The sequence below is a fragment of the Cucumis sativus genome, chromosome 7 (assembly GCF_000004075.3).
Source record: "Cucumis sativus cultivar 9930 chromosome 7, Cucumber_9930_V3, whole genome shotgun sequence".
Classification (NCBI taxonomy): domain Eukaryota; kingdom Viridiplantae; phylum Streptophyta; class Magnoliopsida; order Cucurbitales; family Cucurbitaceae; genus Cucumis; species Cucumis sativus.
This window is the reverse complement of record NC_026661.2, coordinates 2,515,259-2,530,095: the sequence shown is the minus strand read 5'-3', so window position 1 is coordinate 2,530,095 and position 14,837 is coordinate 2,515,259. Positions and strand designations below refer to the sequence as shown.

The 14,837-nt window shown below is 31.2% G+C and overlaps 2 protein-coding genes across 4 annotated transcripts; both read right to left on the bottom strand.

The window, feature by feature from the left end:
- Window positions 1-624: 624 nt before the first annotated feature.
- On the bottom strand, window positions 625-3,320 carry LOC101206298 (ribonuclease 3-like protein 3). The gene is made up of 3 exons (XM_004144550.3): window positions 2,785-3,320; window positions 1,119-1,262; window positions 625-992 (listed from the first exon to the last, which is right to left on the bottom strand). Exons 1-3 carry the CDS (start codon window positions 3,187-3,189, stop codon window positions 714-716), a joined length of 828 nt encoding a protein of 275 aa, XP_004144598.1. The 5' UTR covers window positions 3,190-3,320; the 3' UTR covers window positions 625-713.
- A 3,761-nt stretch (window positions 3,321-7,081) lies between these two features.
- Window positions 7,082-12,010, bottom strand: LOC101203576 (lysM domain receptor-like kinase 3). 3 transcript variants are annotated; one of them, XM_031889067.1, is made up of 13 exons: window positions 11,637-12,009; window positions 10,921-11,459; window positions 10,753-10,786; window positions 10,656-10,660; window positions 10,381-10,536; window positions 10,050-10,258; window positions 9,579-9,668; window positions 8,644-8,737; window positions 8,410-8,561; window positions 8,241-8,332; window positions 7,815-7,959; window positions 7,629-7,727; window positions 7,082-7,537 (listed from the first exon to the last, which is right to left on the bottom strand). In XM_031889067.1, exons 2-13 carry the CDS (start codon window positions 11,390-11,392, stop codon window positions 7,373-7,375), a joined length of 1,713 nt encoding a protein of 570 aa, XP_031744927.1. In that variant the 5' UTR covers window positions 11,393-11,459; window positions 11,637-12,009; the 3' UTR covers window positions 7,082-7,372. The 3 variants fall into 3 exon arrangements, with proteins under 3 accessions (XP_031744927.1, XP_031744928.1, XP_011658694.1); XM_031889068.1 differs by having other exon boundaries at window positions 10,921-11,245; window positions 11,637-12,005; XM_011660392.2 differs by having other exon boundaries at window positions 10,921-12,010.
- Between the last annotated feature and the right edge of the window lie 2,827 nt (window positions 12,011-14,837).

The following is a 14,837-nucleotide window of genomic DNA, read 5'->3' as shown; positions in this document are numbered from 1 at the left end:
GTCGTTGAATTAATCTTTAATATTATGAAAAAGAATTCCTTTTAATAGTATTTGATATACTTGATATTAGGATATATTTTCATTTTTAATATTCTTCCACATTTCATAAAATTATTAAATTAATGATAAATCATTTTTATTTATTAGTTAGACCAGGATTTTCTATTTTTAAAAAAATAATTGCATTATCTCTTCAATTTGAAATTATGACTTTTTATTTTTATTTACTAATTTTAGTTTATGTTCATTTAACGTAGAATATTTCCAATTAATGCTTTTCATCATTTTAAAAGACTTGGTCTTTTAGGCTAAAAATTTAATAGAGATCTCAAATATATGTAAAATTTCACGTATATCATAGTTTGTTTTTTTTACTTGTTTACAAATATAATAGAAAATAGAAATCTATATAAATCAAATACACCATAATTTATTTTTTAGAAAATCAAAATACACAATAATATTATATATATCAAATATATGTACCTTCGTCATAGTTCTCTACATTCTAATATTTGCTCGTTCTACACATTAGTTCTATTCTTTTAGATGTCAAATTTTTATCTTGATGGTCAAACCAACCATGGAAAGAAAGAAAACACTATTAATCAATGAAAGAAAAACTAATTGCAAAGATATATATATAGGTAATAATTACGATATATGTATACATATATATATATAAAAGTATATGTGTGTGAGAGAGAATGAAATTACATAGGTTGACAAGGTTGATTAAACTGTGGGAAAAATGTATCCAAGTTTTCCAAAGCATTTTTAGCAGCTCTATTTTGTGCAATAAGCTTTTTGCGATAACTTCCTTTACCAACAACTTGTTTTTCAATCAAAACTTCTATTTCTTTTGTTTCCTCCCAACGATCCCTGAATTCCAACTTCAGGCTTCTCTTTTGACACATTTCTGTCAACTCTGTCATTGGATGTTTCTTCATTGTCTTCAATGTTATCAATGGTTCCATTAATTCCTTAAATATCTACACAAAACCCAAACCCCCCGTCATCTTTCTTTACACACACACACACACACATATATATATAATTGAATGAAAGAAATATGGAGTATGTTTGACTAATAATTGAGTGTAAATAGTAAGAACAACCTTCCAAACCGTGTCAATGAAGTTGCTATCGGCGAAAACAGCTCCAATGGTTGATTCAACTATGTCGGCGAGGACTTTTGGAGCTTTTATCATTCCATTTGAATGTAATGGATATTCCTCTATACTTCTACCAAACTCTTCTATCTGTGATCATCTCAATTAATTAGTTAACTGATACAAAAAATAAAAACGAAACCAAACTATATATATATATATGGGCATTTAATTCTTTTCCTCTGGCAAAAAGATTCCAATTCTAAATGATTATAAAGTACAAAATACTATAGAAAGAAGTCAATCATTTTCATAATTGCAATAAGCCAATTAATTTATAGAACTTATATGTTACTAATTCTTTATGGTCATCAAAGGGTTGGTGATAACATCAATGACGTTTGTGTATATATATATATTTCTTTCTTTCCTTATATGACTAAAATGTTAAATCTTTACTTTACTTTGAAGATTATTCTAATACATTTTGAAACTTCATGAATTAAAGACACCTACTAAAATCAATTTTTTTTCTTTTAAAAAATTTAACTTCAACAATTAAGTATTAAACAATTATTAGCAAATTTAACTCAAATAAGTATCTTAGTTCTAATTTCTTCTGTATTTTTTATCCTTTTTAAGAAGAACCCAAGTGTTCTAAAAATCAATTTTTATATAACTTGAGATTTAAATTAAAGCCATTATAGAAAGAAAAAAAATTGACAAACAACACATCGATAACTTTGTTCGGTATGACAAAAAAGAAAAATATTAAACAAGAACCCATAAAATATTGTACAAAAAGGTAAGGAATTAGAAAAAGTTGCTTACCAAAAAGAGAAAAAAAATTGAAAGTACATTTGAAAGAAAGGGTTATGAGAAAGTTCTTCAAATAATATATATTTCATCCATAAATTTTAAATTTTCACTATTGTATTTTAACACACTATTCCTAAACTTTACTCAAACTTAGAAACTCCCATTTTATTTTAAACATGTTAAGAATTAATTAGGCAATTTTAGAAAGTCAGACCATCAAATTTTAATTTGTTTTTCTTTTCTTTCTTTCTTTTTTTCCCTATTTTTACACTATTCCTAATATGTTTTTAAACTTCAAAAATCAATTCTAATACACTTCAATCTAATCCTTATCCTCTCAAATCTTCAAACTTTAATTTCTCTAACTTTGAAATTAGCTCATTCAATCTCCATTAACATTTTATTTATTCTCTAATTATGATGATGTTTCTATATTTGGATGATTAACCAATATTAAATGACCAAGAAACCATACTAATTATTTATTATACAAATCTTTTATGCATAATCAATATTGCGTTAACTTATTTTGAAAGAAATATTGCCTAGTTTGGGGAATTATTATAATTCACCTATATTTGGAGCTGCAAATACAATAACTACAATACTTTCTATTTTATAACCTACAGCCTGTCATTAGGGTAATTGTATATAATTATGAAAAATAGAGAAGTAAAAAAAATAAAATAATAACGATCACAAGGATGGGTTTGTTAAGAATTAAATGATTGTAATTGTGAAAAAAAAGGAGAGGAATCAATTAGGAAATTTAATGAGTAGACGATGAGAACGATGAAGAATTTGTAAAATTAAGAAAATATAAATATATATAAACTGATAATATTATACTTACTTTTTGATGAAGATCAGCTTTGTTGTGGCGAAGATACCGATGAAATCCATGTGTAATTGCTACTCGAGCAAGTTTTTCGGTGTCCACATTCGCCGCTCGGAGCCGAGTCAACGAACCCGGCGACAGATTTGGATTCGAGAAGTATTGTTCTCTCGTTATCAGAAAATTCAACACCGAATCTCCCACGTATTCTAATCGTTCGAACGACGAGCAATTTTCCGGCGAGTAGGAAGCGTCTGTAAAAGCTTCTTCCAGTAATCTCTTGTCTCGAAACTCGTAGTTCAAAATCGCTTCGATTCCGTCCAAACTCGCCGGTGAATCGCTGCCGTTGACCGCCTCTCCGCCTCCGCCCCTGCTTCCGTCTTTCCCTTCCAAAAAATCCACTCTCTTTTTTCCTTCTTCCATGCCGGAATTTTGGGGATTCTGAAACCAAAACTTAATTTTATTTCAATGGGCTGTGGGGATTTCTTTCTCTCTTCCTCTTTGCTCTACGAAATATCTCTTTAATGGTAAAATAACATATGTATCATATATATATATACGGAAATTTAAAATATAATTCCAACTATTAAATTAATTTTTATATATATTTAAGTATTTTAAGCTAATAAATGAAAAAAAAAAAACTTTGAAATTCAAAAAATAATTTAAGCAGATTCACCCAAGTTAATTCTACCCCAATATTATATCCTATAGTATCCTATTTATGTGTGTGTATGGATTACATTTAACAAAATAGATTATGCTATCAAAGTGTGTACTTCTAGTTAAGGCTAAAAGTTTAGAGTTATTTTCATAATGATCTAAGGATTTATGGGTGAGAGAAACGGCAATTTGAAGGAAAAGAAATTGGACCAAACTATTATTTTCCTAAAAGGAAAACTATTATTTATTAATTTGTATTCAATTATATATTTATCTTAGTTAAAGGGAAGACTTTTTTTTTTTTTTTTGTTCTGGAAAAATTAGAATATGTGTGTAAACTAGAGATGAGCTCGTTGATAAGACTTTACCAAACGTAATGAGAGAGAGAGAGAGAGTCATGTGATGAGGGATTAATATATAGTTGAGGATCATGTGAGTCAATAAATACATTTTTGTCCAACCCGTAGGATGTTGTGTTTCCAATATTTCTCTAAGGCCCCTCCTTGGGAGGTGAAAGAATTAGCTAGGGGCTTTTACTCTTGAGTGCTAAGAACGAAAGAATTCATAATCACTTAACACTTTACTTCACAACTTGATCTAATGGTCACCTCAAATCAATATGGTCTTCGTTCCGTTTTCAAGCTTCTTCCAAAAGCACCAAGAAAAAGACCATCTAAATCCCCAGAACCAATATCACTTGGCCCACCATGATCTCTCTGTGATCTTAATCAGTCCCAAGTTTTAGACCCCTAAAATGAAATCATGCCTTAGACATGGTTCTGATGCCAGTTTCACCCTGGTAGACGATGGTCTCAAAACCACATGTCAGGGTTTAGATTCCTCGATGCCTGAAATCATGCAAGAAATGGGCAATATCCCTTTCACAACCATCCCCTTCACCAACTTTTCCGCTCTCGTCGAAAAGAAAAGGTTTTGAAGATCTTTGTATAGAGGAAAATTGTAGGAAAAAGACTCGAGCTTCATCTTTGGACTCAATTTTGCTGGAAACAAATGGTATCAATGGTCAAGGATTTGTAGTAGCTCATCCAGTTTGAACACTATGAAAAACGTGTGAAACCCATGTTTGGAAGGTAAAAGACTCTTCAAAAATCAAGATGTTCATTTGGATAGCTCTCAAAAACATCTTACCGGCTTTGATGAGTTTATACCAAGAGGAATCAATGTCGCTTTCTTCTACGTTGTTATTTGTTCTTCGAATTTTGAAAACATTGATCATATCTTATTATCTTTTCTTTTTGCGCTAGGTCTAAATCAATCTGGAAGAAGATTTCAAGTCTTATTTGACAAAAAGTAACTTTAACGGTTGCTTACATCGATTCTTGGAGAGCGTTAAATGATTCTCCGCCTCTCACTACAAGAAAAATCGAGTTTTTTCGATGCAAAATATGGCGTCGAGATAAAATACATCATAACAAAGGGTGTGGCGAGGAAGGTGTCGGCATTGGTCTTCAATGCCGACGTCAGGAGACAACATCGCAAAAGAAGGGGGAAAATGGCGATGTCATAGGAAGCTTTTTATTAAAAAAAAAAATATTATTTAGTTTCTCACGGCGCCATGCACATCCATGTCGCCGTTTTCCCTTAAGGCAACATATTAAAGGATGACGTTAGCGAAGCCCTAAAATATTATTAAAAAGATCTTTTGTGATGTCTACGTCAACTGCGTCATCATTAATTCTAAAACGACACACATTACTCACGTCGACAAAGGTTTAACCTTTAAATAATTGTGATAGCCATTTCTAGATCATGGAAGTGCAAGGGGAGCTCCTTTTTCCTTTTGTATATATATATATTTTTTTTTGCTTTTTAAGTTAATGTGTTCCTTTCTTCTTTTTTTTTTTATTGAATAAAAGTAAATTAATGATTTCTATTTTTTATTATACTTTTGTATATATATATATGTATATTACTTTAGACCTTATAATTTTAAAAAATTTGGTAAATGGATTTTTTCGACGCAAAAGTCGCGTCGTGAATGACTGCATCTAGCAACGCGATGTCATACAAAGTTATACCAACGTGTTGATCCGACTTCGGCAAACATCTTTTGTCGACACTCTGATCCAACGTCGGTACTAGGGTATTGCCAATGTGTTGACCTTGTCGACCAAAAATCCTACGTCGACATTTTCTCATTCGTGCATTATCATAATCTCTTACGACGCGTCATTTACGACGTTCGTGTCGACATGTCATTATGCATCAGTGTAGCCTTCACCAACGCACAATGATTTTTTTGCGACGCAGTGCATTGACAAAATCCTGATTTTTTGTAGTGCCTTGAGTCTTTAATCATAATCACAAAAGGTTGTTGCTCAATTTGAAATGGCCGAAACAACTCTCTCAAGGACAAAGAAGTTGGATCTATTGAATCAAAATGGTTCTAAATTCGTTCCTACTTGAAAGAGGGTTTGAAATCCTTTGCTTTTCAAAAGAGAGGTTATTTTTTTTTTGTTAATTGTTGCATTCCATCTTCTAGGAACAAAGGTTGGCATCCTCCTCCACAAAATTTTGTGAGAATATAAGCGTTGATGCAGCTTGGCTATCCACCCCTCCTTCCACAGGTATTAGAGTGATAATACAAAATCCAAATAGAAAAATTTCTACTACCTCTGCATGCTTTATGAGATCGACTTTCCCCCTTCAATAGCTCAAATGTTGGTGATATCTGAAGGTATGAAATTAGTTGATTCCCAACAAGCTCTTACCATTTTCAACGAAAACTCGTGATTAATGAGATGACGAATTTGCTTAATAAAGTAAACTCTGTTAAAGAGAATTTTAATTGCGTATCAATTGTGTATATCCATAAAAAAGCCAATAGTGTTGTTGATTTAATTGTAAAAAATGATAGAGACGGTTATCTTGAAGTTGGAGGGAAAACTTCTTTTCAAATCTCGAAAGCTTGCGTAAAAGATCTATCAAATGTTGTATGTGAAGAGTAAGAAATCTTGTGTTTTAAAAAAATATACTCTTTTTTTTTTTGTCCATTTTTCTTAATAATAATCTTATTTTAAATTAAAATAATATATATTACTTCCTACCAAAGTAAGACTTCCATATTTTAACAAATATAATATTCTTTAATAATAACAGTGATAATGATGAATTTTTCAAGAATAATAAAAAAATACAAACTATTTGATTAATTATTAAATATTTAGATCCAACCTTTAGTTTGAAATATTTACACTTTATTTATAAATATAATCAAATTTCATTTTATATTTATATTTATGATAGATAGACTCAAATAAATATATAATAAGATTATAGTGATAAACACTAATAGAATCTATGGCTTAAAAAAGACAATTTGCTATAATTATAAATGTTTTTAATGATTTTGCTATTTAAAACAATTTCCATTTTTCTTTCCTCAAAATAATTCAAATGAAATATATAAGAATTATGTTAAATAATAAAACTTCTATAAAAGATAATATATATAAGAATTATTTTAAATAATGAAACTTCTATAATAGAATATAATATTTTATTTTATTTGGTAAATATTTTGATTTATTTTATTATATTAAAAAATAGGTTAAGATACCAATACCTTATCATCAATTTGAAAATTAAATTGTACATCTCTCTAAACAAAGCATTTAAGAAACAAAATAAATAGTGAAACAAAGCATATCTCAATTGGTATGCAAGTGCGTGAGTAACGACGATGTATGTGATTTAAATTCCTCCAACCCAATTACACTAAAATAACGAAAAAACAAAATAAATAAATTTACAAGAGCTTTCTTCATGATTCTCAGCTACATGGATTTACAAAAGCGTTTGTCTATTAAAGGAAGAATTGTTTTTTCGTATTATACACCCCAAATAAGAGAGTTGCACGGTACACAAACCCTTCAATTGGACAAGGGAGTGACCTCGATAATCATGGTGTTAGACTCTAGGCCTATCTTCCTGACATCAAGTTGACAAGAGCTTGGTTTTCGTAGAAAGAGCCAACATCCCAATCCTCTGTTGCAGAAGAAAGAGTCATGAGAGCAACCACAATTGATCTCATGCTTGGCCGTAGCTGTGGATTCTCATGTGTACAAGCCTTAGCAAGCTGAGCCATCTGCCAACCAAAATACATTCACATGCCATCATTGTCACACATCAGCTTTCAGTTTACAAGAAGCAATGGCACAAAGGGAAGTCAAGTTTACCTTGAAAACTGAATCGAGAGGGTAGTTCTCTTCAAGTCTTGGGTCGACTAGTTTATAAAGGTTCTCTTTTGCGTCGGGTTGATTCAGGACGTCTTCAAACTGCAATGGAAAGGTTTCAAGGGTAAGTTACTAGATCGAGAATCAAACAAAAGAAACTGAGAATGAATGGTGGGTGCGAGTATTGACCAAAGCAACAAGGCCTTTTGATTCATTGATTGCGCTCATTCTGTTCGTCTTGACCACAGCTTCCTTGGCTGAAATAAGCTCATAAAGAACAACACCGAAAGCATACACGTCGATCTTTGGAGAAACATCTCCATATTGCGCATATCTGGAAGCGTAGAAGAAATCAATTAAATCATAGTAAGACATAAAACTATGCAGAATCTACAAGTATATAGGAGTTGATTGAACCAGCTGATACTAAAAGAGTAAGAAAAGAAAATCTACCCAGGTTTAAAAACAATTTTCTATCCTCCTAAACATAACTACTGAGTAACGAACACCTAGAAACTTGTAGGAATGCGGCTTTATACTTTCCAAACTTTCCAGCCTATTATCATTAAGTAGGATACACAAACAAAAAATTGAGTTATGAAAAGGCTATCTTACTCAGGTGGCATATATCCAAATGTGCCCACAAGACGTGTAGGAAGCGATGAATTTCCAACTTCAGTAAGTTTGGTTAACCCAAAGTCTGCAACCTGCATAAAAAATGTTTCGAGTAAGAGACAAAACAAGGTAGTTTAAACAGTTCAACATTACAAGACTGAAGATCTACCTTTCCATGAAAGTTTTTGTCAATCAATATGTTGGCGGATTTAATATCACGATGAATATAAACAGGAACAGTGTGCTCATGGATATACTCGAGGCCTCTAGCTGAATCTAGGGCTATTTGGACCCTAGAAGGCCACGGCAACGGATCTCGACCTAAAAACACGACCAGATATATAAAATTCTTGGAATGCAGCATAAATAGTGACGGTATTCTCTCCATTTCGCATTGTCTCACCTGTGCCTCGTAAGTGTTGGCTTAAGTTGCCATTCTCAATGTACTCATAAACTAGGAAAAGAGAATTCTCAACACAATATCCTATCAAGCGCACCTACAATTGATCATTAGCAGACAATTTATGAACTGTGAGAATAAGAATGAGCATTTAAACAAAAAAATGGTGGACAGATCATCAAGTTAAAAGGTGGATCATTTGGTGGAGGACTTCCCCGTTTTATGAGTTGAAGTTTACTTTCTTAGTAAGTGTTTTCTGAGCAGATTCCAAACCACCAATCAGAATGAGCAATAATAATCATTTACATCTTATTCTAGTTATGTTTCTGTTCAAAATAAAAACTTAGTTGCCAAGTCAACGAATTAATGCATAGGTAATTTCAAAGCAGCTTATATAACCCGTTATTCATGTGACTCATCGACCCTAAAATTATAACAATAGAATTTCAAGAACTTGATCTGGAAGTAAAACATAAGGAAAATACTTTCCCTTTGACTGAGTCGTCAAATCATGTGAATTCAAAACTTTTCCACACATAAGATTTTCCTTTTATAAAAAAGGAAGACCATCAGGTGTATGGATTAGTTTGCACATCTTGATCCATTCCAAAAAATCTAAGGCCTACTTGGATGAACTAGTAACCATTACCTCTGGCTCTAGTATTACACAATTTGGACTATAGTTTCAGTTCGAAGCTAATCATGTCCTATATCGAACAAACCTCAATCAATTATTTCACCATTTCACAGGCAATCATCCAAAAAAAATTTCCAGCATGTGATATGCAGCCTCAACCATTGTCAGAGTACAAGTATATAAGATGCATTGGAACAAATTTTGAATTGCAGTTCTTATGAAAACTTTTTAAAGTCATGAGTAATTAGTAAAGAAATGAATCGTTATTATCATTAAATGTTAAGGACGGGTAGAGTCGTACCAAGTTCAAGTGGTGAACACGTGTTAGAACCTTAATTTCCGCAAGGAACTCCCTTGTAGCTTGCATATCCATCTTCTTTATTGCAGCTTTCTGTATAAAAATTGGTAAAGGTGGAAGTTAGGATAGGTTCAGAAAGAAATATTGAAAGAGAAGAGAATGTAATAAGAAGTCCAATAAATGATGACACCTACATATTCATCTCCTGTATAAAACCAGCAAACAAAGCATAATAGGCATACTATTTAGAGTTATATATCCCAAAGATAGAGCATTGAAATGTTAAAAATCAAAAGTGAATAAGCAATGCAGAAAATTTGACCAAAAGGCTTATATTTTTCAGCATATATTAAGCAGATTAAGTCATCATTATGGTACAAAACCAACCATAAAGCTACCACGGAAGGATTTAAATGAAAACTAAAATTCACGAGTCATAACCAATTTACAATGCATCGAAATCAAGCAACAAACCTCTCCTCTGAGTTCTGCATAGTAAACTGATCCAAATCCACCTTCACCGATTTTGTTAGCCAAGCTAAAGTCGTCCGTGGCTTTGGCAAGTTCTTCATATGAGAATTCCACTGATTTGTCAACTGTAATACCAGTAACAGCAGCTATACCACCATCACCTTGACCATTTGATTCAGAAGATTTATCTAACAAACTTCCACGGGCAAGAGCTAAAAGAACAGGGAATAATAGAACCATAGTTACAAATCATCAACTGCATCATTTTATGAATTTATACAGAGAGGCCATAATTTGCCCCATCTACGACAACGTTTAAAAGTTAAGTGAATACCACGCCCATCTTGCGAAGAGAGTTCTTGAGAGAACACCAACAATCTAGAACTTTTCAACTTCCTCTTTCGAATTACAATGAAAATGGCACCTGCTACAAGGAGAAACCCAAGTACTGCACCGATAATTATGCCTGCAATGGCTCCACCTGCAAGTCCTGGTCATACACAAACCGAGCAGAATAAGCTTGAAGGAGTTATACATTCCAATTGTATTAACTCAGACATGGTTTCTTCCGTTATATTATTTCAAGTTCATCTAAGAAAGCCACAACACCTGTGCTGCAGAGAAGAAAATTTCAAACAAAAAAAGGCTGTTGAGAAACTAGAAACGTTGCAAATATCACAATTAAAATAAATCAAAATGAAACTACCTTATATTCAGAGGTGGATAGTTGCCACTTTGATCTGCAAACGAAAAAAGAACTATCACACAACTTACCAAACCTGGTCTTAAACTACAAGGTTCAACAAAGCAAAAGATCTTGGACCGATGAAATCAAAACCCAGCAAGAACCTCATTACAAAGGAAAGAAACTTACCTCTTCCTGGAATAAAGACCAAATTTCCTGGACTGAAATTCACACCCTGATTGTATCGTTGCAGCAAAGATAGGCTGACATTCGTATCTTCTCGCAACTTATCCCAACTATCATTGGATCGAATTGGGTAAGTGACAAACAGCCCATATGTCCTCGAAATATCAGGATCTCCACAGGAGCAGTTCACTACCACATTCAAAATCTGATTTTCTTGAAGATTAAGAGCATTAAAGTTATTGAATCTCTGTAGCATGCCCACCGTAGTCAGCCCCGAATAGAATTTGGTTGCAATTTCATTGTAAGTATCTCCACGTTTAATCTGGTACTGAAACGTATGACCCAGAAACGTATCGTCAATACAGTCGCAAGAGAATGGAACGTTGACTCTGATGCCACTATTAACACTATCTTTGTTGGGAACACTTTGTCTGTTGTAGCTAACGATCATATCAGGAGATGACAACAGAAACATTTGAGAGACGAAAGACAAATTGGCACCCTCCCACACGAAGTAGGAACCTAAAGCTACATCGCAAGTTCTGGGGCATTTTGAATCAGCTCCCAGCAAAACAGTGATCAAAACCAGGAACAAAAACCCAAATCGAGGGTTCATTTGGACGAAACAACCCACCAAAATCAACCAAAACAAGTAAGAACCAGATGAGAAAACAAGATTTTAAGAAGAGAAAAACCAAATTTAGTTTCGAATTGAGCACCTGGTTGCGTTGACTGAAATTCGAGGGTTCACTTTTGATGTTTTTTCACTGGGTTGGAATTGTTTGAACAACTCTCTAGAGCTCGTAAGAAACGACGGCTTACATTTTTAATATGGAATTGAATTAGTACCCAATCGAAATGAAGCTTCGTATGGTGATTTTTTTGATTAATCAAAGGACTGTGCAGTTGCCGAATGGTTGAAAAAGTTGTAGCGGCCTCTTCGTAAACAAGTTCTTTTGGCAGAAATTTGGGTCGTCAGGACAACTGTCATCACCACCGGTTCTGTGACGGCGACACTCTTGGAAATGGCAAAGTTTGGCTTTTCCTCCCTCCACTTGACACCCCTATTACTATATTTTCTTCAACATTTTTATGGATTCAACTCTTAAGTGAATCCCTAGTCAAAATATCTATATGAGATTGATATATCTTCAACATCTAATTGTTTCTTTATCAAGATCAGCATTCAACTATTTGAACCACCCTCACAACATTCAAGTTTAAATGGTATATATACTCCCTCATTTATATTTTCTTCCCAATTTTTAGAATAAAAAGTTGTTTTGAGTTATTTTGATTGATTGGAGTGAAATGTATAGTTTTGATTTTGGTTCACTCACCATGTTTCCATACATTATTATTTTAATCTTTACTTTATCATTATATGAATTTTCTTCTCATCAATATCAAACTCTTATATTGTATTCGTCAATAATTCTATCTTCTATGTAGATTATTAATAATCGAGTGTGTTTTTCACCTCTAGTTTATAAATATGATTGATAATAAGAAATGATTGAAGAATGAAAATGATGGTCTAAAGGGACAAAGGTTAAGTTATTTTGATTGTTTGGAATGAGTAGTCTTGTGGCTCAACTTATGTGGCCATACAATAATGTTTGGCATAGTGATTGCCAACCCTCATTTTTAAATTCCAACATACACCCTTTCATTTTGTCCAAATCTTATTGCCAATAAAATGAAAATTAATAGATTAGAATACTCTTTCATATATTAAAAAAAATAAATCACGACAAAATTCATTAAGTTTAAAATTTGTTAGGTGATTAGATTCAAGAACATGTCTAATAAAAAATGTTTTATCGTACAAAATAGATTTTTTTAAAACAACTTTTGGACTAAGAAATATATTATGATTATGAACGTGTAGTTTTCAATTTAATCCTTATCGTTATTGTTATGGTTGAATATATTGATCTTTACGTAATTTTTTAAAGATAATATCAATTTTTTTAAAAAAAAAAAAACATAACTTAATAATCTTAAATAAAATCTAATATTCTTAATATGATTTGTTTATAACATATCATAAAATGGTCAATTTGAATATAAACTTAAATGATAATTAAGACAATAAATTAGCAATTTTGACTTCTTGATCTTCTAGGGCTTTGAAAGACAGACTTTCTAGCATTGGCTTTTGGCTTCTTTTACATTTAAAGATCTAAAGCTTTTTCTGCCTAAAGTTAAAAGGACTTGTAATCACCAAAGATGAAATGTTTGAATTCCTACCATACCATCACTTACTATTTAAATTTTTGTAATTAAAACGATAAAATACAAAACAAAAAAAAATTACTCTTAAATGATACATACGTATATGTATGCATGTGTGTTTTGCGACGTCGTTCATCATTTATACTTCATTCAATTTTTTGTCCGTCAACTTTTATTTTAGAATTTGATTAACCAATCTATTATTTCAACTAAAAAAGTAAGAACAATATAAAATTGGAATTCATAGAGAAGGAAAAACCCCAAACTTTAAAACATAAAATTTGATGTTTGCAACAGACTTGTTCTTAAATATAATTTGATACAATTTAATTATTGTTTAAATTTTGATATATCTACATCAATTCAATCACTAAAAATTGATATTTGTAGTAGACTAGTGTATTTCTATAGTAAAAAGTTGTGTGTCGATATTAATGTGTGGATTTTGATATATGTAGATTGGCGGTGAATATATAACTTACCAATAAACTACATACATTAAAACTTATTCAATATAAAAATTAACTTTTTAAATACAATTTACTTTCTTTTAATGATAGTTTCTAAATAGAAACAGGTGACTGACTTACAAACTATACAAAATCAATTAAAGATGTTCTTTCAATCAAAACTTTAAAAAATTGGTAGAGAGTCAAGACAAGAACAGTAGAGTTAGACACTAATTATAAAATTATAAACTAAACAACAATTAAAATTTTTAACAATAAGAGACTAAATTAAATCATTAAATTTGATTAGGGTCGGCAATGTTTTTTCAAAAGGAAAGTTTTTCCATTTGACTAATTCAATCGTACAATTAGAAAAATAAATCTTGACATTTTATGACATTTGGAACATTTAAAAATTTAAAATAAATTAAAAATAAATGATGATAACTAAAATAGATATTTTGAATGTTGAAATAATTTATTCGAAATATATGAGATTTATCTAATTACAAGTTGAGTGTTTGATTCTTTAAAAATTGTCTATTTCGTTTTACACTTTAAAAAAACTAAAATTTTCAATATTTATCTCCTCGTTCTTAAATTTCTATAGGAATTCTTTTCAAATTTACATATGTAATAAGTACGATTTTAATATACCATTGGAGTCTCTGTGCTTTGACATTGAAGTTTGTTCCTTTTTTTTTTTTAATTTTGGTTGACTGAATTTAAAATTTAAAAAATGTGAAAATATTTTCTTCTAGAAAAATTATTTTAAAAATGGACCAAAATGATATTAAATAGAAAAAAGGAAAAAAAAATGTCAAAGTTTGTAAAAGTGACGGAGAAAAGAGAAGGTTGGAAAAAAGTGTAAAAAACACGTTTGTGATTGGGTCAAGAGAGTTGAAGGAATTGAGAAGAAAAGAGCAAAAGCAAATATTTTTCAAAACCTTACCTGCTTCTTTCACAATTACTTTTCATGTTATTTACTCCTAAACTTTACGTTTAATACAATTAAGATATGGAAGTTTCCCAATTAACATCAATCTTTCAATTTTATATCTCCTAACATTTTAATATATTTCAAATATTTTTTTAAAAAAATTGTAAACATATTCGTTATTTATAATATATTACAAAATTTGTATTTAAATTATATTCTCAAATATTTAAGATCCCCATTCTCATAAAAGTTAGGGGTTGAAAGTGTAGGAAGAGGGGGTTGTACCTCCTCCA